This window comes from Lepisosteus oculatus, chromosome 11 (genome assembly GCF_040954835.1).
Source record: "Lepisosteus oculatus isolate fLepOcu1 chromosome 11, fLepOcu1.hap2, whole genome shotgun sequence".
In the NCBI taxonomy this organism is placed as follows: domain Eukaryota; kingdom Metazoa; phylum Chordata; class Actinopteri; order Semionotiformes; family Lepisosteidae; genus Lepisosteus; species Lepisosteus oculatus.
In genome coordinates, this window is record NC_090706.1 from 40,806,428 (window position 1) to 40,833,458 (window position 27,031).

At 45.4% G+C, this 27,031-nt stretch overlaps 1 protein-coding gene across 3 annotated transcripts in view; it reads left to right on the forward strand.

The window, feature by feature from the left end:
* Nucleotides 1-27,031, forward strand: part of LOC102689728 (polypeptide N-acetylgalactosaminyltransferase 10) — a 56,891-nt gene that overhangs the window by 24,121 nt on the left and 5,739 nt on the right. For all 3 annotated transcript variants that reach the window (XM_069195338.1, XM_069195340.1, XM_069195339.1), the window contains exons 5-10: nt 13,136-13,321; nt 16,125-16,308; nt 18,939-19,056; nt 23,035-23,142; nt 25,143-25,364; nt 26,070-26,186. In XM_069195338.1, coding sequence (XP_069051439.1) covers nt 13,136-13,321; nt 16,125-16,308; nt 18,939-19,056; nt 23,035-23,142; nt 25,143-25,364; nt 26,070-26,186 — 935 coding nt within the window. The remainder of the gene's footprint in view (nt 1-13,135; nt 13,322-16,124; nt 16,309-18,938; nt 19,057-23,034; nt 23,143-25,142; nt 25,365-26,069; nt 26,187-27,031) is intronic.

Sequence of the window (27,031 nt, forward strand, 5' to 3'; positions counted from 1 at the left end):
GATGAGTGCAGGAAACCCAAGAGCCAGATCTCCGCAAACACAACAGTGAGTGCTGTTGGGGCAGTTTCTTCAGCTGAGGCTGCCTGGGCCGAGCACGGAGGTCTCTTTTTAACAACGCTGAAGCACGAGCCGTCCAGAGCCCGAGAGCGTCGTGTTTCTAGCTCCCACCTGATTCTGCTGCAGTGAACCTTGAAGATGCAGCCCAGCCTTGATGTTCCAGCTAATCAAAGCATCTAGCTGTTGCGCTGTTAATAAAGACCCCCACTAGGCAGCGGCACAAAAGTTTGCAGCCTGTATGCTGAATGAACAGAAACTGTTTAATTGGGATAGAGCTGGGTTGTGCTCATTACTTCTGTTAACGGGGAAGTCTTAACATAGTGGTATATTGTCTGTGAATCCAAAATGTTATACATTCAGTTTGTCTAGTGTGCCCAACCTGTTTATTTTGCTTTCCTTGGGGACATTTACACAGGCGCTTCAATCATAGAATTCTGCAGCGTCTCACAGGTCCTTCAGTATTTACGGTTTTCGAGGAAAACAGCAGGTTTTCTCCATTTGAATATTGTCGTTTAGTGCTGGTACTATCCCTGCTGTGTTATTCCTGTATCGCCAGCATAAAAACGCTGTCTCCGGATTCGGCTAGAACTGCTCCAGGAGGCCAGCAGAATGTGGAACTATCAGCTCAAAGGAGAGGTTCAGGATGTAACAACCGACAGACTGTCCTGTTCTGTGTTGACACCTCTTCTGCTAGCGTGGCGCATCTGCCTGGCTCCCCCGTCTCTCACTCAGGGCAGTGGGCTTTGTGCAGCATGCTATTAAAATGGGGTGGGTGGAAGCTTAGATTAGACTTACTGCTAAAATTTATCTGATGGGCAGTTAGCCCATAGTGCAGATGCTGTCATCTTTGTTGACTGAGGCTGGGTGACTGTTTGTTCTAATAATTAAGACAAGGATTTACATACTAGGAAATCCTGGCATTAAGACCTCCTCTGCTGACTCCAACGAGTTGCACAATATCCTAACAACCAGGATAGACGAGGTGTCATTTCCTGTTTGTGAGGCCCTCCTTAATCGACATCCTGGTGTCAACGAAAAAGAGAGCCCTTGCAAATGAAAGCACAAGAGTTTAATGTTGGCAAAGAGCAGTAGGCCATGATCTAGCTCAGGGTCCACAGTTCTGGTCCTGGAGGTCAGTGTGTCTGCAGCAATGTGTCCAGTCCTGCTCCTGGAGGGGTCAGTGTGTCTGCAGCAGGGCTGTCTAACACTGACCCTCCAGGACCAGGACATCTGCAGCAGGCCTGTCCAGTCCTGGTCCTGGAGGAGTCAGTCAGTGTGTCTGCATCAAGTGTCCCCAGTCCTGGTTTTGGAGGGTCAGTGTGTCTGCAGCAGGGGTCACCATTCCTGGTCCAGGGGAGGTTAGTGTGACTGCAGCAGTGTGTCCAGTCTTGGTCCTAGAGGGGTTAGTCAGTGTGTCTGCAGCAGGGCTGTCCAGTCCTGGTCCTGGATGGGGCGTTGCAACTGATGATTTTAAAGCTGCAGCACTTGAAGAGCTGGCAGGAGCTGTTTGACCGGTCTGATTAAATCCATATAGAGGTGATTCAGGTTATTAAGAGTCTAGCTGGATGGAAACCCGTAGAGACGTAAGGAACTGGGGAAATTAGAGGATACAAAGTTACCAGTTAGGTTTCATCTGAGATGATGCTGAATTCCTTTCAAGCTGTTGTAGAATGTGTGTTTGCTGTTTCAATTACAGATGAGGACAGTGCCTTATCTACTGTGAGACATGAAGTCAAACAAAATTTTTATGAAGGGCAAAACCTTGTTTGTTTTTTTACCATTAAACTGTCAGTCTTTGTTATATCAAAGATACCTGTGGCTTTGCCATCCTGCCTCTTTGCGATCTAATTAGGCCATTGAGTCAGAAAGGCCACTTGCACCGTTACCTTATTTACGAGAGAATGTGCATGCCTGGTTAAATACTTGGCAGATGTTTTTTTTCAGATGGCTGCGTCTATCGCCTCAGCTGACCATTGTACAACAGATGCTTGAACTGGTTGAGTTGGAATAAAAATACTCACTCTTTCTGAATAATAAATGATAATGGGCTCGATTGATTATAGATAATCCTGACTGTTCTGCTTCAGGGACCAGACATCAATTTCACCCTGCTTGCTTGTATAATATATTCAGCCTGTTATCACGGGCTTTTTCCTCAATGTGCTTTTCACTATTATTAAGGTTTTTGTAACTTTACAGTGTCCTGTGAATCTTTTAAAATTTGAGGGTGAAGTTGCCAAATAAAAGATAAAAACAGTGCAGTGTAAATACAACAATTACTCTTTTTCGTCTTGGTCTAGAAGATATAATCTTCTTTCACTTCATTCCCCCAGAACAAGCTTAATTAGCCTGCCATGATTGCATTAATGGATCATAATGCTCCAGATACTGCACAGACTTCATGCTAATCGGATGGGACTAAAACTTACAAATCACTCTTTTTTTCACATTTCTAGCGCCTGTCATAATGGACACAGAGCAGTTGCTGCCAGAACAATAGGACTGATTTTTACGCCGAACAATCTAACAGCATCCAGAGGGGAAACTAATTGTCCTGTGCTCTAAGTATCCCAACAGACAAGAAAGACAGTTTCCAAGATGCAGCGCACTCACTGTTGCTGTCAAGAATCATGAATTTCATCCATAATGAATTTAGGACAAATGTCTTGTGTTAAAGGAACACACTCCCCTCCTCTCTCTGGTCTTCTTCACTTCTACTCTGTTTCCTTGCTCCTAAACTTTTCGATCAAAGATAGTTTCTAGGGAATCAGACGGGTCACATTGGAATCAGGGAATTCAAACATGATATGACGCAAGTCCCTCTTCTGACCTTTAAAATCGGGGTCTGTATGGAGCCAGGCAGGAGCGGCCGTGCCCCATGGCTTGGCGTCTCGTGGGGAGCGCAGCAACACCAGTGCAAGCGAGAGCCCTGCTGACGTGAATGGGGAGCAGACTAGCAGAAACACAGAGCACGAAGCAGAGCAGCCACTAACACATCCCTGGGCGGTCAGGCCGAGACCACCGGCATGGAGACACAGTTGGACAGCTGGGGGTCAGCACTCATTTTCGTCGTGGCAGGGTGGAAAGGAGCGTGCAGCTTCCTCTTTCTTTCTCTTCTCAGCGTCTGGTCTGCTCAGGCAGCGTGGCTGTGTTTGAAATCGCTTTCATCGGCGCCTGAGCGACTGATGTAGTGGGGCTCCGCAGCGCGTGTGCTGACCGACGCTGCCCCCGGCCCACGTCGGGGGGCCCCCAGGAGCAGAGTTCAGCCCCACGATGCTCCACGATCAGTGCGATGTGCAACGACCCCCCCCCTCGCCTCCGAACGGACCTGAATAACCTTTAAATACCCTCCGCTGCACCTTTGCAACGTGACAGGGGCTGGTTTACCGGTTCGTATTTTTTTGTGCTTACGGAAAACAGTGCCAGTCTTTACTTACAATCTATCCAGAAGTACTGATAGCTCCTCGCACAGAAAACCCCCGGTCATAACTTTCAGTTGGGGAAAAAAAAACTGTTAAAACTTTGATTACTCACGGGGTGAGGCCTCCGGGGGGGTGGTGTAGTGGTGATCTGTTTAATAGGCGGGTCGAGGCAAAACGCACAGTCTCAGCCGTAAGGTACTCAACTAGTGCTCTTCATTCACAGTGCAAGAAAGTAATCAAAATCCCATCACAAAACGGAAACCTAAGCTCTTTGGGTTTCTAGTTAGACTGGTGCAGTTCCTCCCTGAACACTGAGCAGTTAAGCCGATTACTGGGATCCGAACACAGTCTCTCCACAAGACCAAAGTTTCAAAATAATCCAAAATAATTTCCAAAACCCACCAACTCTACAGAACTGTGGTCCATGCCTGGGCACTACCTTCTCCCTCCCTGCTCTGATGGGATTGCACAGCGGAGGGTCTGCCCTCTGTCTCCGAATGGCACAGGTTGACCAGCCTGGCTGCCTTAGTTTCCTGGTTATTGTCACTGTTATCTGACAAGTTGTCTTCTCCCAGTTGGCCAGGTGACTGAGGGTGTCAGCTCATTCATGGGAATGTAGATCAGACAAGGATCTGGAATGAGATTGAACTGGTCCACAAGGGAGCCTACAGGATGTTTCTTTAAGGAGACTCTATAGCACAGTGGAAATTGTTGGAGAAATGTACCAAAAAGATCCAAACACATGTGGAATGGAAAGTTGGGTGCATCTAACATCTTTTAAGTATCTATCATCATTTTGACAGTTCCCTGCATTGATGAGTTGATGGGTTGATGGATCAATGTCAGAAATGGTTAACAATGCTCTTACAGGAATTTCTCTTTGGTTTCATCTTGCAGAGAGGAATGCACTCACCGTGACGCCTTTCATTGGATCACGTGTCTTTTAAAATATTTCTTGGTTGAAAGTCCTGGAATTGTGTGTGATTTGCAGCTTTGTGCTGAGTGCATGTTGTCTGCTGTTCAGTTCACACATCACACAGGTGCAGTTCCCAGAGCGATCCAAGTCAAAGCTCTCTTGTTTGATGTGCAGTGCATTCTTTCCTCGGCAGAAGTAGAGGACTCGTGGTTATTTCATGAGAGTGCTGGCTTTTTCTATTCTGTAACCTAATCAAAGGCTTTTGAAGACTGAGCAGAGAGAGGCTTTGCAGAGACTCATTGAATGATAATGAGTTAGTAAATCACTAATTCTGCCTTTCCTTATAATGTACTCTGATCTTAAATGAACACCTTTCTCATGTGGTGTGATACCTATGAGATAGACTGTGATGTACTGTACATGCTCAATAAAAGGTGCACGACTGAATAACACTCCTAAACACAGGAGGTGAGGATTTCGGATTATAATCACCTTCTTTCTGGAAGCTGCTGTTGTACCTTTATTTGGAAAGCCGAGGGGCTGAGTGGGTATTTCATAAGGCAATCTGAGGATGAAGTGTTCAGTCTTTAATCAGCTTCTCACTAAAGCCAGCATCTTTCATCACACCCGGCTCAATCCACTTCCTACATGCCAAGCAAGTTTTATTCCACATCCAAAGCTGTACCTGCAAATAACAGCAGGAGAACAAATCTGTTTGTATAACCTATTAAGGAGTGTAGAGTGGAAAAGGCTTCTTACTGGCAAAATGGATAATATAATGTAGAGACTTCACTTAAAATATCATTAACTTACATAATTATGCCTTGCGAGATAAAGTAAGCACATTTAAAAAGGTGCAAGATCATAATTATGTAAACTTAGGAAGGGTTTTCACAGTAGGTCTTCAGTAGCCTTCATGTTCCTGTGCTGCCTGACTTACAGTACTTTCCTCTCCTCTCGTGCGAACAGACTGTGCAGGGAGGTGTGGACACTGCCTGTCGTGCAGGGAGGCTGGTCTCTTATTGCCTTCATTAGAGAAGATGGCAATTCTCTAAAACATCTTAGCACACATGCATATAAATGTGCACAGTGCATATGTATCATCGTGTATCTGCTTTTAATAAAAATAACAGTGTGACTTAATCTTTTAAAAAATACCATAAATTTACTTTGTTTGGTATCTTCCTCCTATGTCCCAACATTTGTATCTTCCGGTTTCATTTTGAGAAGCATTTACATGCTTGATTTCGATCATGTGTGTATCATTGACCATACGCATAGTTGTGAAATTCTTCAGCACCACAGGCGTCCTGGTATCCATAGTCATCTCAACCGCTCAGCCCCTCCCCTTCAATCACGTCGGGTATCGGCGTCGCCAGTGGAAACCGGAAGGAGATGCCTGAGCGCAAAGCTAGGTGTGTGTGCGGGGGAACGGCGTCATTCCAGCTGCTCTCCTCGGACGAGGCCTGCTTCAGGGCAGGTTTAACCTGGAGGTGTGGGAACAGACAGCAGCCCTCTTGAGTTCCGTGTGAAGGAACTTCTGTCCCATTAGCATATTTTCGAAGTGCGTCAGGACAGACCCTGTGTGTCGCGATGGAGGAGAGATGCCCTGGTGACTGCCAGGCTTTGGATTATTTTACCGCAACATCGTGCGTGAGGATCACAAAAGTCGGCAGCAAGCGGAGTATCGAGCTGAGTGGTGCAGGATGGGTCGCCTCGCTCTGCCGCTGCGACGGGCTCTGCAGCAACACGCTTGCTTGACTTGAACTCAGCCCTGGCTTTTATGGCCACCTGATCAACCCTGTGCATCTGAGCTGTAGTAATACACGTAAACACACCCCTACACTCTTACACACACACAAACACCCCCGCACTCTTACACACACGTTTTACAGCAGTGTTGTTTTACCAGCTGCAGTTACCACCTACACTGCCAAGATGAAAAGTCTCGGGCAACTACGTAAGAACGCTAATCCGAGTCCCTAAAATTAATTTACGTATATCCTTTCCTTTTTTAACTTTTTTTTTCCTTTTGCAAAAGTGAGGTGGGAAAATCAATGCAATAAAACGCATTTCTCAACACTGCCTACTGTCTCTCTCACATGTTCTCTGGCATCACGCACACACCTGCGCGCTCCTAGCTTCCAGATAGTAGCGTTGCCTCTAATGCCAGGTATGGAGATGATACACAGCACTGACAAGGAAGGATACTCTCATCTTACATGGAGATAGAAGTATTTCACCGGATGTCATTAAAACTGCAAGAAAGGTTAAAAAACTATCGTCCCCTCTAGTTCATTTGGAAGTTACTGTAGTTAATCCAAGCACCTTAAGGTTCCTAGGATCATCAGTGTTGAATATCTGTATTTATATCATTACTAAGAACAGTAATCCATGTTGTTTTCTGGTCGGTTGTGTACACTTTGGAGCAAGTAATCCCCCCGTTGTGTATCAGCACATTTATAATGGTGGGCTATGAGAGTTGTAATGGTTTGCTGTTATCCGTGCAGCATCGTTTCTGCGTGCAGGGAAGGCACGTGGCGAAGTGGAGGTACCCCGAGGATGGAGGGACTTGCAGAATTGGCTGACTAATTCTGGCCCCAGGGCCCAGGTGACTGCGCAGCTCTAGAAATGATGCAGTTTCCATTATAAATCTTAGTTAAGGAAGTCTCTTGCTTAAGGAAGGTTTTTTTTGCCTTTCATAAAGGGAAGTATATTGTTAGCATTAAATTATAGCTGTAGAAGTTTAGCCTTGAAAGTTGCAAGCATTTAATTATAGTAGCTTGCAGATAAACACCGACACGTTCACTCAGAATTATCACCTAGCACTCAGAAGTCCCTAGCAAAGCCTTACAACATACTGCACCTGAGTGTGTGTGAAACGGAAACATACTGTTGAGTTTTCACACACGTTTTAGGATTTCTGACACCTTAATGTTTTCGACATTACCATTTTTCTTTAGCCTTCCTTACAGTCAGTACAAAATTGCTTTAATTTGACACTTCGGGAATACTCATGAATCCACAAAAAGTCCCTTTTCAGAGGGGCCGTGAGCTGGGATAAGACTTCGTTTTGCCCTGCTGCTCCGTACAAGAGGAGCCACAGGTCAGACGTGGTGACCGGTTGTCCGAGGAGCCAGTGGTGTGCTGCTTTTTTTTTTAGCTCATCCTGCCAGGAGCTTTTTCTTGTATGACTGGGTTTTTGCTGTTGGCTGGGGTCTGCTTCCTGCGATGGGGAGCTTTGACATTTATAGTCTCATCTCAGAAAACCTTTCCTGGCAAAGTGACTCTCCATCTTGTTGTCTCCTTTCTTTGAGCTCTGATATCCTCTTCAGCTGTGTCTTCTCCCAGAGTTTTCACACAGATGTGACAACTGTAGAGATTCGGTCGGAATATGCAAGCCGTTGCTTGGAAGTTAGATACACAAGAAAAGATACACAGATAAAAATGATTTATTTTTCCTTATAAAACAGTAATCACTGCAATGGATAGGCGTCCTGTCCTGAACTGAATTGAAGGAAGCAGGTATAAAATAAATGGATAAAACAGTATTCGTTAACGTACATACAGTAGGAAAAAAGTAATTTAGGATTGTCGCATGCTACAGCTATGATAACGCTTGGGAACATTTCGAGTTAAAGACCTTCTTAATTTTTCAAGAGGAAGCCCTTGTCAATGCAGACCATGTCACTCAAATTGTGCTTTAAACTTAATCTTTCGACAGATCTTGACAGCAGAGCTCAGAGCTACAGTGGAGTTTTTCTGTATTGCATTGTACTTCACTGTCCCTGGGAAGTTAATGCCTTTAGCTTCATCTGGAGAGGATCTTAAGAATTATTTTGTACTGTAAAATATACTTCAGGATTCTGCTTCTGCTGCTATCTCTGCTCTCATATCCTTAATAAAGAGTAATGGGTTTGCATAAGAAAGCAGAGAACTGTTCATTTCTGTGATTAATTGCTTCCAGTTCCAGTAAACTGGATTACTGGTAGAATTGATTGAAGTGAAATTAACAGTGTAGAGGGATCCATTAACCTCAGTGAAAGTCTTTTTGTACATTTGCATGAGCGAAGAGAAATGCAGGAGGTGATATGAAATTTCTGTCAAAGTATGTCTATTCTGCAGGATTAATCTACTTGTTAATCCTTTGCCAGGATAATTCATTGCCTGCACTTGGTAATCTTTCTCTTTCTCCATCTTGACATGAAAAACACAGCTCACACAGTTGTTTTTGATTGGCGAGCTGAGCGTGTCTCTGCATTCAGGCTAATTACATACCCTTGAGGAAGCCTGGTCAGACTTAGTTACTGATGCAGCCCAGATTCCAACCCGAGTCTCCAAGCAGGAGCCTGCACAGGCAGAGCCACGTCAGAGCCTGGTTTTGCGATTTTCAAACAGTTCTTATGTGTGCAATTGAAGATTATTGTAATGAAGGCTACAGTAATCACTGCAGCAACTTTCCATTGTATTTGCTGTCTTGGAGAATTTTTTCCACTTCCCCTTTTAAGACAGTTGAAAGACGTTTTTATTTAATGCGCATGGGAGCAAAATTCACAGAGATGCTCGGTGTATTTTTCTCAAAGTGAAGTTAACTCAGAATAGCTCTTAAATATTTTTCTGTTGTCTATCTTGCTTCCCTGTGCTTATCTGACGGGCAACATTCCAAGATCACACTCATCTTCCTATATTTCTATATTTGCCAAAGATAACATCTTTTAACACACTTGGTTACATATATGTTATTACAGAACACAGGAAGCCCTTGTGTCCAGCATTCTTCCGTTCAAGTCAGTTCTGTGTGTCCACCTTATAAAATGCTGCAGTGTCAGCAAGAAAAGAATGTACAAGGTTCACCGAGAGCCTCTCAACAGCTGGTTTGTATGAGTGTAATTCTTCTGCTGATGGGTTAGTAACAGATCTAACCTAGTTATGTCACTGCTTTCAGAAGGCTAGATTTGTATGTCCTCGAGAAGAGTGTTAAGAGCAAGTTAACCTCTCCTCTCTGCACCATGTCCGTCACAAGCAGCGCCCCTCCGAGAAGCACTCAGATGCCTGCTTCAGCACTCAGCTAAGACACGGCTGCAGTTTGTAAGAAAAAGGGCCATACGTTTTCCAGCAGCTTTGCAAGAAATGTTTCTGACAGGCTTGAGTCTGCCAGTCATACCCTAAAATAAGATTATCCTCTCCCTGGCTCAAAGAAATATTCTATTCTCACAGGATAAAAGAATGAATCTTTTCACTCTTGCACAAAGGAGGCTATGGGGGGACCCAAGTCAAGTATTCAGAATCATCAAAGACATCGATAGATTGAACCTAAAGTCTTTGTATTTCAGATATTTTGGTTTCCTCTTCATGCCTGATGCCACTTAGCTCATTTGCGACAGAATAAGACATTTATTTATGCAAGTTTATGTAGTTTGCACGATCATAATTGCAATTCTTCTCAGTCAGTGCAAACACAATTAGGTCATCGGCATGCCAGAGAAAACTTCATTAGGCTCACTTGACCTTATTTTTTTTTAGTTTATTGAACAGGGACAGAGCACAGCTCTTAAGCTGCATCAGACTTAGCTAAAAACTCAATTTACATCTGCATTCCCTGGGCAGGAGACAGCCAACAAAATACAAGACACAGACACAACATAAAAAATACAAAAACAGCACAGCTGCAGGTGTAACTGCCCTTGTATTCACACAGCACTTCCTGCTTGGGCATCTAACAGTCTGGGAATACAGCTGCAGCTGCTTCACTAGAGGGTAGAGAGGTACTGTATGTGTTACAACTGGTTTGAAGGTTATATGATGCTGGTATTCAGAAGTTTAGAAATTAAAGCTAAACCTATTGGATATTTGTGAAATAGGATTTGGTAGCGAATAGACAGCACTCCAATTATTCCATGTAGCGCTGGTGGTGACTGCAGAATTTGAAAGCATTTGAGCGTTGCCCTTGGAGCAGTATAGATAATACCTCTAAAGGTTTTCTCTGGGGGGAAAATATTCTAATTTGCTGGAGCATTTGGCAATTAAGTCAGAAATAAAGTCCTAAAACTCACAAAGGAGTGTGGCTAGAATTCTTTAAGAGCGGAGGTGATTGTGGATGTTCTGAGCGCAGGGTCCAGAGCCATTAGTTATCCGTTGTGATGCCTAACACTCAGCTTTTTTCGGCCATGGGCTTAGAATTTCAAATATATTATTTACATTATAGCTCTTCTGTCTCTTCAGGTCTCTTCCGTTTTAACGATCACTAGATGTACATATGGAAGTGCAGACATCAAAAGCTATTTAAGTCTGTTTCAATCCTTCGATGTAATGTTTCCACACCACAGAGGCCCCACCAGAGACTCCCCCCGTTACCCTTCAGAATAAGAGTGTCTAGTCTGCAGTAAATAACTCCATGGACTTCAGGTTGTTTCTGTCAGAAGCAATAGTTCTTTCATTTGCAGATCTCTTGCATAATGAACGTGAAGAAGGTACCGCACATCACACAATTGCCTGGAAGCATCAGTAATTGGCTTGATGGAAGTCATATGAAAATCAGATAGATTGCATTTAAAGAAGGCTGGAAATATTTTATGTGCAATTTTGTTGGGAGCCTCTGAACAATTGTGTTTGGGGAGGAGCTGTTTATAGTCAGAATCCATTCTCTTAAAGGGACAGACTTCATACTAAGTAATTTGAAGGGACTGTGCTTGCCTATGGTTTTAAAGTCGTTGGATAAATCTAATACTGCATTTATGTATTCCATGCCGCAAACTGTCGTGAAATTCACATATAACCACTTCCTCCCCTCCACTGTACCATCATATAATGTTCTACAGTATATAGTATGTATGGTTAAAAGACCTAAGTAACCCACTCTTATATGATAAAGTACTAATGCATTGGTTGCAAGTTTAAATAACCATAGGGTAAAATAACTGACCAACTAAAACAAACAACCATAATCACAAACGTATAGTTATTGGCAAAAATAAACAACGTGAATCCCTCCTATGTGTCCATTGGATACCTGCACTTTCTCTCTGCCCCACTGTAATCAAAACTGTACAGTCCACTCCAGCCTGTCACTCCCCACCCTGCTGGCACAGAACCTGGAGCTTTTGTTACGATACACAAACTCGAGACCACATTGAGATGCGGGGTCTGGGCAGTGAGCACTTCTGCAGGGGGCAGGGAGAGACTTGTTCATTAGCTTGATTCATCTCACAGTCCTAGTCTGCTGTGCTCGGTTTCATCCCGATCTGTTTGTCTTACATACAAAACCCAGTCTGCCAGGCGGAAGTGCAAATAAGCGAATGTTAAATTCGCAGATGTCAAGACCCTACTGTTCTTGTTACCTGCTGGCAGTTTCACAAACAGGTGAAGCATGTGGCCTGTAGGTCTGAAGTCGAAGGGGGCTTCCTGCAGATCTTCATTTGTTGATCTCTTTTGCTTTACCTCATAAGCCAGGGCAGTAAGGTGGATTGGATGCTTTTGCACTTGAGTTTGCAGCTTTTAAATCAACAGGAGGCTCCAGACGCAGCAGAGCACTTTTCTCACAAATACACTCACCTAGTGTACCCTAGCAACCGTGGTATGTGAACACAAAGGAAGTGGAGTTAGTGGAGCTGTGGAAGGAATGCTGATGGAGAGCTGACACTCTGAGGGTGTCGGCCCCAGCAGGGCGTCCATCATTCTCACACTGCCGCGAATCGGGAGAAAAGATCTTGCATGTCCCTGACTTTAATGGTGTTTGTAAATTGGCTTGTCAGGAAACGGCCGAGACTGGCCAAGAAAATTTATCAGCTCGATGAAGGCAAATTGATTTCTTTTTTTCCTGGAGAAGAATGACCTTCCCGATGGGTTGTGTTGAAAATATGTTGGTGTGGCACAGTGTGCCGTTTTTTCCTCTCCTGGTCCTGCAGTGTGCCCAGCCTCAGTGCTCACCCACAGCTCCCACTGAGCAAATCTGAGGGGCATTTACAGTGCTGGAGCAGACAGCTTGTGAGTGATACATGACAGTGGCCGTGTGTTGTTTATATGTAAATGAAATGTTACTACAGGACTTGTTGACTAGTGATTTGGACTGGATTCAGGAGTGTTTTCAAAGTGCTGTTTTTTTTTCCAAATGGCTGTTTTTTTTCTGAACTAAAGCGGGTTTGTTCATTTGCACAAATCACCTTTTCTCTTTTCTTTAAACTTTTCCCCGAACAGTTTTGTATATGAGGAGTTTTGTATTAGACAAGGTGTCTTAATAGCATTTAGAAATCCTCTGTGATATCCTTTGCCATATTTTGTTTAAAATGGTATCAAAAATGGGAGTGGTATTCATTGTCAATTTCAATTTGCCTTAGGTCTGTGCTAATTGGCAAATATATGCACAGCTTCACAGGTAAAGCCTTAATCTCCACACGCCTTGAGGCTGTTTCCTGGTGAGCAGTGTCTTTTCCAAGGTGGGATCAGATTTCCAAAGTGCCTGCTGACTCATGGTAAACTCATGTGCCTCAGCTTGTCTCTGAGGCAGTGCAAGCCAGTTACGGGGAGCTCTCCCGAGTCTGAGCGACTCCAGACGGGTGTTCAAATGAAAAAGGGGAAGGGTGCCCTTTGGTAATGTCGTGCTGTTGGTGAGAAAAAGGGTGCTGATGGGCCGGGGGGAGACAAGAGGGGCGCAGCGATGGAGAAATTCTTATTTCAGCCCATCAAGTCCCAGGTGCTTTGCTCTGCGGCTGAGCCTTTTCCTCCCCCTTCCTTTTTTAATTAGAGCACCTGAAGGCCTCTCTGGAGGAGTACATGGTGCGTTTGCCGAAGGTGAGAATCCTGCGGACGAAGAAGAGGGAGGGCCTGATCCGGACGCGGCTCCTGGGAGCGACAGCGGCCAAAGGAGAGGTCATCACCTTCCTGGACTCGCACTGCGAGGCCAACGTGAACTGGCTGCCCCCTCTGCTCGGTCAGTGGAGCGCCCGCCCTGTGCTGAACACACACTGAACAGTGTTTTTATATCCCCCCTTGCCTGTCACCAGTTAGCGCCGAGGTCATGGTGAGACACACGGCGCATCTGTTCTTCTGCAGTTAGACATCAGACGCTTCCAACACGCAACGACGATGAGAGAGATCAGTCTGGATTATGACACGAGTAGGAGAGTAGTACTGCGGTTAAGAAATAAAGTGATATACATACTCCAAAAGTAGTGGGAACGCAAGTTCAGAACTGTTGTTTTTGCTTCACAGTCATTCCATTTGTATTTGTGTCCGCTACAAACATGCAAGTGCACACCTTTCCCCTCTGTCACCGTGGTGACCGACTCCGCCTTTCCCCTCCCCTGCCACGGTGACCAACTCTGCTTTTCCCCTCAGTCACCGCGGTGACCGACTCCGCCTTTCCCTTCTGTCGCCGCAGTGACTGACTCCGCCTTTCCCCTCCATTGCCGTGGTGACCGACTCCGCCTTTCCCCTCCGTCGCCATCGTGTCTGACTCCGCCTTCCCCCTCTGTCGCCGCGGTGACCGACTCCGCCTTTCCCCTCCGCTGCCGCGGTGACCGACTGCATGGCCGTCATCAGCAGATGTGGACACGTGTAAAGGAGGGAGACCTGTCTCTCGGGGATGTTGGCAGCTTAGGAATGTAACATCTGGCAAGGCCCTGCGGTCACGGCCACGCCCCCCCCCAGGTTCCTCCAGTGTTTTTTATCACGAGAACAATGAGCACACAATGATTTACAAGTGTGTGTCCTAGTACTTCCATGCACACATTTGAGTTGCATGCATTGGGTTGTGTATCCCCTTTCAGGCAGTAACTGCACAAAGTCTCCATCCCACTGAGCTCACCACTCTGTGTAGCTAAGGGATGCTTTACCAACCCTTTGCGTGACACTTGCAGTTCTTGCCTGTTCTTGGCATGTTCTAATTTCAGCAAGTATAATGCATATTCAGTTGGATGTAATGTAATGTTTCATTGACCGTATTTTTAGGTCGTTGTTATGCTGCCCGGTGAAACAACGCACAATAACTCAGCCTGCAGAAGATGACAAATTGTTTCTGTAAAATTCAGAATTGGTTCTGCTGCTGCCATCACATTTTTACATTACATACGTCCATGACATTGTTAGTTTCAGTAGACAGCAAGATTTATCGTGGTCTCATCTGTCCGTAAAGGCTTGTTCAAAGCTCTCCTGGCTCATGCTGGCATTTCGAGCAAATTCTGAAACTTTGGGGAGGCACCCCCATCCGGGAGCTGCCCACAGATCGGATGTATATTATATTGCATTTGTCATTCGTATGAATCTCGAGGTCATTAATACTAATTGCTTGACTGTGAAGTGAAAATATCAGTTTTGACTTTGTTGTCCCAGTACTTCTGGAGGCTGTTATCTTTAGGGATTCATTTTTTAAATCGGAGTAAAGTTCGGATTTCTATTAAGGTTTAGTTGTGTGTGTGTGTGAATACGTTACGTACTGGATATTTTCTCTTCTGCAAATCTGTTGTGAAATGTTTATTACTCACTTAAAAGAAGGTATGACAGATATAAATATGGAAGAATTTAAGGAGGGCAAAATTGAGTTCACATGTGAGGTATGTTGATACCTTTTGTTGATTATAATTCTTGGAACTTATAGCTCGAAGGTGATGTGTGTGTGTATGATATAGGTTCTGTTTCATCTCTATAGATGCTATTTTTGCTCCCAGCATGTTAACTAGTTAACATGGACAGAAAATGTTTTGTTACCATTATAGGAAAAAATTATAGTACATGTGGGGAGATAATTACTTTGGTTTTGAAGGCTTATGTGGAGGTAAATTCCATTAGTCTCACTTCTGGAGTCTGATATATTACTGATCTTACTATTTGAACCAAACATTTATTCTTGTAATGTTTGACAATGAAATATTAGTTTTACCTGTTTGCTAAATTTAAATAGGTAACAATCGATAAGACTCTTTGAAAAGTAATTGTTCTGAGGACAGAGGAAAGGTTCCAAGTGAGAGGAGACCATTAGGTCTGTCTGGCTTGTCTTGATTTTTACTAGCTAATGGATCTGCAAGCCCACAAGGGCTTTCGTTACAAGATAATTACAGTAAGCAGCATTTAAAAAAACCGCTCATTGAGAGAGGCACAAGCAGGACGCGCAGTAACTTGCTAAGGACCCACTCAGCTTGAAGTTAACACCAGAAGCCCTGGGCGTGCGGTGTGGAGGAGTGACTGGAACGTTGTGGGTTCGAGTCATTTCACTCACATTGCTCTCGTATGATGCCCAGCTGTATAGGTGGGAGCAAGTATGAGTCACTGTGATATTAATTAGTGATAACAGAGGTCCTAAACACTCCAGAACAGCACTCCTCTCTCTTGACCCCATAGAGCCACAAGGTCTTCTGGTTGTCATTCAGCCTGAGCTCAGCTAATGGCTTAATTGACTCAGTTATTGACTTAATCACAGTCTCGTCGTCGCTAGGCTGGAGCTGCAGTAGGATGGCCTGCTGTGCTCTGGCCTGCCCCCACACAGTTTTCCCAGCTTTCAGTTCCAGAGGAGAGTTTTCTGTTGCATTAACATGGAAAGGAGGGATCTTCTCCCGCTCAGACATCCTTTGGAAATGCTCGGTAGTGCCGGGGAGCTGAGCTTCCAGAGACGCTCCCCTGCTAGGGTTTCGAATGGGGTAGAGACGTTTCAACCAGCGTGATGTTATCTTTCGCCACCGCCTTCCGGTGCGGTCCGGTGCCAGCCCTAACCCCGCTCTGTCTCCGGCCCTCGGTTCCAGACCGGATCGCTCAGAACCGCAAGACCATCGTGTGCCCCATGATCGACGTGATCGACCACGACAACTTCGGCTACGAGACACAGGCGGGCGACGCCATGCGGGGGGCCTTCGACTGGGAGATGTACTACAAGCGCATCCCCATCCCCCCGGAGCTGCAGAGAGCGGACCCCAGCGAGCCCTTTGAGTGAGTGGCGTCTGGGGCGGGGGGCCGGGGGGGTTGGGTTTCATGTGCTCGGGGCTCCATCAGCGCTCGCTCGCTTCAGAGGTCAGTACAGTCGACTCGCGGAGGCGATTTGCAACTCTAAGTTGAAAACTAGATTGCGAGTCCGAATATTCATGGACGATTAAACTAGGGTCTGATTCCGGTGGAGCCGTCTGGGGCTGCAGAATGTAAATCAGACAAAAGGGAGCTGCCTGAAGTCAGAGCAGACGTTGCGGGGAATCTCCGCCCCACCTGTAGCTGCCCTCTTCCTCTGCGGGCCCAGCACTTCGGCCCGTGTGCTCAAGCATCTCCCTGCACCGCCTGCCCTGTAGCTGCTCGCACTTCTGCGTTTGACCCAGGTTTCTTTCGGGCCTGTTAGCGCGGCAGCATTTATCCTTTCCAAAGCCCTGATTGTTGTGACGGGCTCACTGCCGGCTGACAGGGTGCGCGACCGCTCGCTCGGCGGACGGGTGTCAAGGAGAAGAGAGCGTGGCACCGGCCAGAGCGTGTCACATTGTCCAGAGCGTGTCACATTGTCCAGAGCCTGTCACATTGTCCAGAGCCTGTCACATTGTCCAGAGCGTGTCACATTGTCCAGAGCGTGTCACATTGTCCAGAGCGTGGCACCGTCCAGAGCGTGTCACATTGTCCAGAGCGTGTCACATTGTCCAGAGCGTGCCAGCGCTTCTGCTGGCTTTTTTCTTCCCGCTCTCCCACACCCTGAGCTCGCTGGTGCCGTTACCGTGACGACGGAGGTGGAACTGCGATGCCGGCTCGCTCAGCAGCCCATTAAAACCAGGTGGAGGCACACTGGTGACGACCTCGTTAGAGTTCTCAGCCCGGCTAATTGTTTTTCATTGTTCTTCGGACGGCAAACCCTGTCAGAGGGGGGTCTGCGATGAGACGTTACTAAAGGCAGAAAATGGCTTTAGTGCCGTATACTGTGCATCTTCTCTTAGTCGTCCCTGGACTAAACAGATCCAGATCTAACCTGTGGCATACAGTATACAAGGGACCTCCGCCAGTGTCCAATTAAAACGATTACTTTCTATTTCATTGCTTTTATTAACTTTTTTATTGGAATACAGCTTGTTGAGTAGATTTCAGTCCACTGTAGGGTGTAATTTTTATTCCTCTGATCATAAAAAATAAATACTCTGTTAATTAACAGTTCTACTTAATACCTGCTTAGTTTGCGTTTACTCATGAAAGTCCTAGAGCTTCAGATTTTATCGTGAAAGCGTGTGACCTTATTGATGTGGACAAGGCCCTCGCAAACCGGTTCTTAGTTGAAGAGGGGAAAAGAATTTGAGGTAGGTAGGTTTATAAATATAAATATGGGTTTATTAATCCCATGAGGGAAACTCAACTGCTACAGCAGCCAGGCACAATAAACACAGTACAGTTCAAATGTAGTAATACAATATAATAAATACATTTTTTTAAACAGAATAAAGAATTACAAACAAAACAGAAAAGGCACACACAAAAAAAGATGCAATACACAGTATAGATATTGCACACTCCCAAGCATATTGCACAGAGTAGGTAACTGTTGCACAGTTGTGGATAATAAATAAATTGCCCATTACACTTCCACGTATTGGAAGTGGAACAAATAAAAGGTTGTATCTGAGAGAAGATGAGCAGGTCGCATCAGTACCTTCTTAAAAAGGAGGTTTAGCAAGTTACTTAAGCTTGCTGAGCTATCTAACGTGCCAAAATAATTTGCTTAATGTGTCTAATTTTCAGCATCTTACATGATTCAATTACTGAAGAACGGTTCTCAGGAACTCACAGACAACTTCTCACTACAAATGTGGCTCCAGAATTCATTTACTGTATTAAAATGTTTGCTTCTTACAAATGGCCCATAAATATAACAATAAAATTTGAACTGTGCATAAACAATAAAGTACTTTGAAGTTTATAGGCTTTGATATACGTGGGACTCTAAATTAGTTTTATTTCACGTGTTGGCAGCAATCTGGTGCAATTTGCTTTGCTTGGCACTTTAATTACTAATAAAGTTATTTATTAGTGCTCTTGTGTTTTGTTTATATAGCAGCTTTCATATAAAGGTACCCAGGATCATTACAAACTAAGGAAGAAAATCAGGATAAAATAAAAATGTCATAAAAAGATGTAAATATATATTTTTTATTTTGACTTGAAAAAAATGTGAAATTTAAAAAAAACGTGAAAGAAACTGCAGCAGCTGAGACTTGTGGGACACAGATATATGTATGCATCCATAATCAGGTTGTTCCTGGTCAGTACCACACTGGGCCAGGGCAGGGTACATCCCGGACAGGACACAAGTCCATCACAGGGCAGACACACAGTCAAATACACACACTCTCACACCTAGGGTGTCATGGCAGTTTATGTGGGTAGAAGGTCCTTTCTGCATCCTGGTACCGTGCCATGCCATTCCGAACTTCATCAGTGATGAGTGTCTTTTAAAAGTCTCTGGCAGCTGGTGCAGCGGGGCCAGCACAGAGGTTGCTGTTTTCCTAGCTCAGCTGAGAAGCTCTGCAGGCTTGCATGAGCTGGAGGCGCTGTCCCTTCCTGTCTCCCCGAGCCAGCCTGAGCTTTGTGGTGTCTCCTAGGTCTCCTGTCATGGCTGGGGGGCTCTTCGCCGTGGAGAGAAAGTGGTTCTGGGAGCTTGGAGGCTACGACACCGGCCTGGAAATCTGGGGAGGAGAACAGTATGAAATTTCCTTCAAGGTAGGATATTTCACAGCTCAGTAGCAAAGGCATGATGAGGGCCATATCTTTCCCTGAGAGTCAGCAGGAGACGGCAGGCGCTGCAGGCGCTCGGGACTGAGTTTGAAGACCTCGCTCCACAGGGGAGCTGGCAGCAGGATTTGTGAAGAGGAAGAAAGCCCTTTTAAATGAGCTCGATGTCGTACAGAACACACACACGCTTCGCAATAACACAGACGCGCACACTCATACACACCCAAAAACCGGTGCTTACTGTAAATCTGTGTGATTGTATTTTTTTTTTTACGGCTTATTCTTTTCAAAGGGAAAACCTGCCATGTTAAAGTCTACCAATTGGTGTAAAGGAAATAAGCAGCATTACACTATTGGGGAATCACTATTTTATCATTGGGTATTAAAATTCAAAACACTTTCCAATAAACAGAATTGTTCTAAATCCAGTTTCCTGTGAAGATACTGAGTGCACACACTGGAAAATAACAGATATTTGACATCAGTGCATCAGTGGGCAGTAAACAGTCCCTTGTTGTTCTTGAGCTGGTGTGTGAATAAACCATGTTAATCAGCAACTAGTCATCAAAACAAACAATTTTAAATAAATTGGAACACTTCCCTTTTTAAATAGCTTTTACTGTTTTCAACATGCTTTCTTTTTTCGCTGGGTTGAAGATTGAACTCTTCCTGTCTTTCACCAACCTGTTCTTTCCTGCAGTGGTTTGATCCAATGTTGTTTACAAACGAGTCGTCCCAAACGTGTTTCATTATGTGCATTGGACTAGAGTGAAAAATGCAAAAACCCCACTCCAGGCCTGCGCAGTCTCTTTATTCAGTATAGTTAAATATTTAAGTGGTAATGAAAAATTGAACAGCAGTGAAGGGTGTTCACACAGAGAATTTCAGGACTAGTACAAGGCAAAGTCAGGCAGCGTGTTTATTCAATATTTCCAGACCCTGCAGTTTCTCATTAAGCAGTTAACAGCGTTATAAAGGTCTAAACGGCCCTGACACTTGCCCACCAAATTGTCTGTTCCGTGAGCAGCCTGAATGCAGGCTTGTGGCATTTAACAGACTTGGATAGAGCTTATCCTCTTAATTGAAAGTGACTGTATTCCATATATAATGTTGTGATCAAGGGAAAAGATAATCAGTGTGGCATGAGTGATTCTTATATCAGATTTCAGTTTTCATTGCAAAGTCTCCTCCCTCTGAATTTAATCGACGTAATAAAAGGAGCGTAATAATAACAGCTTTTGGCTGGGTCATGCTATCAGACTCATCGTTAAACTGATTACACTTGAAAAAGCCATTTTTGCAGACTTTATTTTTAAATTGCCGTACCATGGGAGGAGCTCAAGTGACCTGTTGGTCTGGACTGAAGACCCAGCAGGTCTGGCTCTCTGCATCTTTAAAAGGAATTATTTACCTGTGTTGCACATATTTTAAAACATTCAGTGCTACTGCAGGTAAGGAACTCACCAAACCAGGAGAAAAGCACTGTATGCTTTTTATCCTTCTTCATTTTGTACAGTACCAAGGATATCGGTTATAATCTGGGGGAAAAAAATGCATATATGGGAAAAATGTTTCTAATCCTCTGTGAAGGCTTAAAGAACTCGTAAAGTGCAACAGATCTCCCTCTGAAGTGCTCTTCTCTGTACCCTCGCTATAAGCTCCTTACATTCCTTAACCAATTGGTATTTCCTTCCCTTTACTGTGAATGTTTTAATTTCCCATGAAGTCGATGCTGCACAGACGAGTGTCGTTTTTTATGCATCTTCTTCCCAGCCTACTGGATCCTAATATCCAGTCCTGTCTCAGCAGCGTGTGGTCGCTCAGGCACAGTCGCTCTGGCGCTGGGATCACTCGTGCGGTTGGATTGCTTTATCTGTCTGTTTTGTTTAGGTTGAATAAAATCTGTGGCTTTTATGGGAGGAACATTCATTTTCTACAGTGGTCTTCGACGAGATTTCTTTCTTAACAGCCCGACTAAATGAACTGGGAGAAAATATTTTTTTCCGTGAAATAACACGGAAAAGGGCTGTCGTCCTGCTTTCGAACACAGACCATTACTGCGCGTGCCAGCGGGATTTCGACCATGTGAACACATAAAGAATTTAGGACGATTTCCTTCCAACGTGCAAACAAAGTAGCCATGCTAGAAAAGGGCTCTGAAATCCGCAGTCTGTTTCCCAATTGCGTTGACTGCATTGTTAGGTCCTGTGTGCAGAGGTTAAAGAAAGTAACTGTCCAGTACCAGGAAATTGCCTCTGTAAATATGCCAACAAGTCCATGCTGGAAGTTTGGTTTCCCAGGATACCAAAGGCAATGCCGTACTGCTGCCTAGAGGAAACAGGAGTATGAGGTGTTTAATATTTTAAGAAGAGAACGGCCTACAGTCCTGTCCCTGCTGGCAGGGAGGTCCTTCTCTAACGAGCGTGGGTTAATGAAGGGCTCACGGAGATGAACCGCACAGTGTGACAGCGCTGCAGCAGATGGATCTCTCTCGGTGCAGAGCCCCTCGGCGCTCGCCTGCTGCAGCAGGGCCTGGGCTGCCAAGAGCTGTAAACATCCATTGATACACAGAAGCCGTTACCTTTCTGTCTGTTATTGATCTTTCATTAGCTGCTCATGCAGCTGCGCGGGCTGTGATCTGAATTATATATATGCTGTATAAGTGAGTTGTAGTTATTGTGGAGAAACCTTCTGCAGTAGAAGCGGAAGCTTAAGAGTTCTCTTTCACCCAGTCTCTTCTCAGGAGCTGGTCTCCACTGGAGTGGTGAAGAGTGCAATTAATGCTCAATCCTCCTTGCCAGATGTTAAACGTTTTGCATGAGGAGAATCTCCTGAACATTGCCAGCATGCCTGGCTTGGGTTATTCACGGCACACGTGGGACAAAACCCTTATTTACCAGCCCGCACTGACAACCCAGCACATGTTACTTCACTTGCAATTTCACCCTGTGAAATGGGATTTTAAAATGGGAGTTGGGGCTTTACAGATGGAAAGTTCCCATTAGCAGAAAATACCTGGTCGGAGACAAAATGTTGTGTCAGAATACCAGTGTATTTGTTCTTCAATTTTGTTCCAACACACTTCGCTGACTTTCGCCGGCAGACAGTAGATTCAGTTTCTGATGAAGGGGGCGCTTCAGTCACAGCTGTCATGTAGTCTGCAGTTTTATCTTTTTCTTGTCTTGCGGGCAGAAAGAGTATCAAATTAATTGCAGCAGCTGCTGCTGGCTGTGGCTCTAGAGGACCAGCCAGTGAGACCCTGGGGCCAGACCAGAACCTGCTATTATATCAAATACAGCAGCGAGCAGATGCATCAGCCCCTTCCATTTCCACGGTCGGTTTGGATATGTTGTGCACATGGATTCACACCATGGCAGGACGTGTCTGAATGAGATCCTGACATCAATTTAAACGGTTAGTTACCTCTCACAGGTCACCTGTTGTATGTTCTGAGAAGTATCCTGGCAGGTTCCAGAGGGTCTGATTATATCTGCTGGTTGGCGAGTCGCACAAGCGCTCCAGGCAGAGGGGGCACAGCTGCAGGGAGTAAACTACCTGAGACTTCTCAGACGCTGTTGAAGAGGACAGATTTCCAGTGCCCAGTCTGGACAGCAGCATTACACGCCCTCTCGGTCTGAGCTGTGCTCCTGTCTTTTGAACCTGTTTCTTTTTTTAGGTGTCAGAGACTGATTTGCTGATTTGTTCAGTGGACGATTGTTTTCAGTGAGTGTTTGGCGGAGCAGAATAATGGACAGCAGTGTTCTGTTAAAAATGCACAAACTGTAGTTTCTGTACTCAGTCATCTGTTTCCTCTGCCCCTCGGAGCACCACCAGCACTGGAGCTGGGAACAGTTTGTCTTGCCAGGTTCTCCAGCTGTGGAGCACGATTTGCCTGCTGGTGGAGTGATCTGTACAGTACAGTCGTGCACAGCCTGTGTTTAACTCTTCATGCGCTGATGTCACCAGGTGTGGATGTGTGGTGGCAGAATGGAAGACATACCATGCTCCAGAGTGGGACATATCTACAGGAAGTACGTTCCATACAAGGTGCCTGGTGGAGTCAGTCTGGCTAGGGTAAGTAAAATATTAATGCTGTTTGTCCCCATGGGCTTTTAACATGCATGGGAGTATTTCATGTTGAGTAAACCTGACTGGCAGAATGAATGTTTTATTCCTCGATGTGAAAGTGATAATGTGCTATCCCATGAATCCTTCGGAAATCTGTTTCATGTCGGTACCTGTGCTGCAGTGCAGAGCTCCATGTCAAGAGCATGAAAATTAATGAATGAACGAGACGGATTTTAAGTAATTCTCAATTAATTCGCTACCATGCTCTCATTGGTCACCCTCAGATCTCTGGTCTTAACCTGGTGTGATGTCACAAATAAGGACAGGAAATCTTAAGGAGATGAATAACCCTGTGTGGGGGGCCCTGTGTCGGACCCCTGTGTCGGGGGCCCTGTGTGGGGGGTCCTGTGTCGGACCCCTGTGCCGGGGGCCCTGTGTGGGGGGCCCTGTGTCGGGCCTCTGTGTTAGGCCCCTGTGTCGGCCCTGTGTTCAGCCCGAGATAGTGTCTGGTCTGAAGTGTGGGAGGCCCCTTGCCGAACCCCGTCCTGGTGACAACATCGCAGCGTGACACACATCGTTCCTTCATTATCCAACAGGTTAGAACAGCAGAAGGGGGTTTGTCAAACACTCACAGCCTACACATCCAGGGACAGTGGAGCTCCACACGGCTCTGTCAGACAGACACCCCTGCAGGAGGCAGGCAGACGGGGAGGGCCGGGTCAGGCAGGTCAATATCTGAATAATTCCCTGTGCTCACAGAGGCTTGGCAACTCCGAGGAAGTCTGTGTGTGTGAGGGTGTTTCCAGCGGCCTTTCCCCTGTGAACAACCAGTTACCAGGACAGATCAATATCTCCTCTGCCAGTAGCCTATCTGGGCTAAAACATTCTCTGTGTACTTCTTTAGTCTGAGAAGGACAAATGGACATCTTGTTGCTTTCTTGTTAATCTAGCCAATACGCCAGACATGTCTGCTGGGCATTGAGATTCAAGGCTGAAGAACATATTAACAAAGTTTGAAAAGGTTCATCTATGATTCTTCCTGTTTTTCCAACAAAGGTTTCTAGTTCTTGCATTCTTTGCAACTAGCAGTGTATTGATTTGGTCATTTGAAAGCTTACTGGATAAGTGACCTTGATGAGGAATTCGCAGTATTGATCCTAACATTAGGTCAAATCCTCACTCCAGCATAACCTGTATAAATTGGGCTTTCGATTCTTGCCTAGTAAAGTGAAATCTGAATGCATTGATTATCTTCATTACCTCATTACACAATGCCTTGAAGTGCTTTTTTTATATAGACTTGTTCATATTTGACTGAAGAGCAGACTAGAATATTTTAGTGGGTAAGTGCATTATTTTAAGAAATTAAGCCTCCAGAGCTGCCTGCCAAAAACTGACTGTATAGAATGCACCACATTTGAACAAATGTATCTCAAAATTGAATTTTAAGGTTTTTTGAAGAACATGCATCAGCCTTGCTACTGCATGCTTTTTGCTTTTTATTTTTTGTAAAAATTCCTAGTTTTACTTTATTCTGGAGCTGTGCAAGGTCAAGAGTTCTACAGTGAACAACAGAACTGTCCTTTTCTTATTTTGAATAAACTTTTAGGATTAACTCAGTGCTTCTCATGTGTATTCATTTTTGGCCACTGGCTTTTGGGATCATGAACATTTTTTTTAAGTGAGTGATCTCACCGGGCTGGACAGAAAGACTTAAAAACCAGCTCTCTTTCCATTGTGCTTATGTTTGCTTTTCTTCCAAGGCATAAAAAATGCATTTCATTGCCAAAATGTTTAGGCTGACACTCTGCTCAGGTGCCTTCACTGCAGAAAATAAATAATTCCTTGAGCGCTAACGGCCAGTGAATATCTGTTGCTGAAGCCCTGTTGTTAGATGTTAACTCTCTGGAATCCTTTGAGGAATGACTATGAGGCTTTAGGATCAGTATAAGGGGCGGAGTGGGCCCGTTTCTAACCGTCCTGTCTGTGAACGTGCTCTCCTGCAGAACCTGAAGCGAGTGGCGGAGGTGTGGATGGACGAGTACGCGGAGTACATCTACCAGCGCAGGCCTGAGTACAGGCACCTCTCCGCTGGGGACATGACCGTCCAGAAGGAGCTGAGGAACAGCCTGAACTGTAAAAGCTTCAAGTGGTTCATGACTGATGTGGCCTGGGATCTGCCGAAACACTACCCCCCTGTGGAGCCACCGGCCGCCGCCTGGGGAGAGGTACAGTCCACACTGCGTCCACACTGTGTCATGATGGGAGAGGTACAGTCCACACTGCGTCCACACTGTGTTATGATGGGGGAGGTACAGTCCACACTGCGTCATGATGGGGGAGGTACAGTCCACACTGCGTCCACACTGTGTCATGATGGGGGAGGTACAGTCCACACTGCGTCCACACTGCGTCATGATGGGGGAGGTACAGTCCACACTGCGTCCACACTGTGTCATGATGGGGGAGGTACAGTCCACACTGCGTCCACACTGTGTCATGATGGGGGAGGTACAGTCCACACTGCGTCCACACTGTGTCATGATGGGGGAGGTACAGTCCACACTGTGTCCACACTGTGTCATGATATATTTTTTAATAAAATAATGCTTTTGTTTTCTTTACTTTGAGTGAGTGCCTTGTGTACTGCGAATATGTTTAACTGGACAGTGCTGCAGTACGTACAGTATGTACAGGGAGGAGTCCTGAGAAATGTGCGCAGAAATGTTTTCAGTGCACAGACCTGCCGTATGTTCACACACAGCCCCGTGACCCAGCTAGAGGTGGTTTTCTAAAAGGGGCACCGCCACCTTGGTCGAACATGTGGGCGTTAAACACTTTGGGGGTGCATCTTCAACAGCTCGCTTACAGTAACCAGGGCGGGGCGCAGTTTGGGGTTCCCTTCCCTGAGTGTCTGTGTGTGTCTGTTCCAGCTGCGGAACGTGGGCAGCGGCTTGTGTGCAGAGAGCAAGCACAGCGCCTCTGGCTCCCCCATCAGGCTGGAGGTCTGCGCGGCGGGCCGAGGGGAGACGGGCTGGAGTCACGGCCAGGTGAGTGGCACAGGCCTGGCCTCTGGAGGCCCTGGCGTCTTGATTCTATCATAGAATAATAACAATAATGATATCTTAACACTAGTACAGTGCTTTTCTGGACACTCCACTCAAAGCGCTTTACAGGTCATGGGGATCCCCTCCACCAGCACCAGTGTGCAGCCCCACCTGGATGATGTGCCAGTCCGCTCCCCACACACCAGCTCTCAGTGGGGAGGAGAGCAGAGTGATGGAGCCGGTTCAGAGAGGGGGATTATTAGGAGGCCATGATGGGTAAAGACCAGGGGGAAATTTGGCCAGGACACCAGGGTTACACCCTTGGACCATAGAGAGTCACCTTTACCCTTTGGGCAAAGTGCATTTCCATGTCGTTTCCATATGTGACACTTGAAGTCCACTGGGTTGATTTTCACAGCGTTGAAGATTTTGAATGTTTGTATCAAATTCTCTTTCTATCTGCTCCTTAAGCCTGTCCATGGCAGCTGTTAAGACCCAAAATGCATCTGTTTGCTCTTCTCTGGACTGATTCCAGAGCAGCAGTATGGTCATTTCGTTATTACTGACCTGAACATTCTGATCAGAAAGCACTCCCAAAATGTGACATTTGTCAAAATGAGGTAGACCACATTCCTGTTGGGTTAAACTCAAACACATACCCTCAGACTGAGCCAGGACTGCTACATCTGACCATCTTGACTTATGCCAAGTGTAAGGACAAAAAAAAGAGAATATGATGTATGAAAAACCTTTGAATGTTTGTTGGCGTAAACTTTGCCATGCTGAATTTGTGCAATAAATTTGAACTACATTTTGTTTTCCTTGTTCAGTTGCTATGCATTTGAATT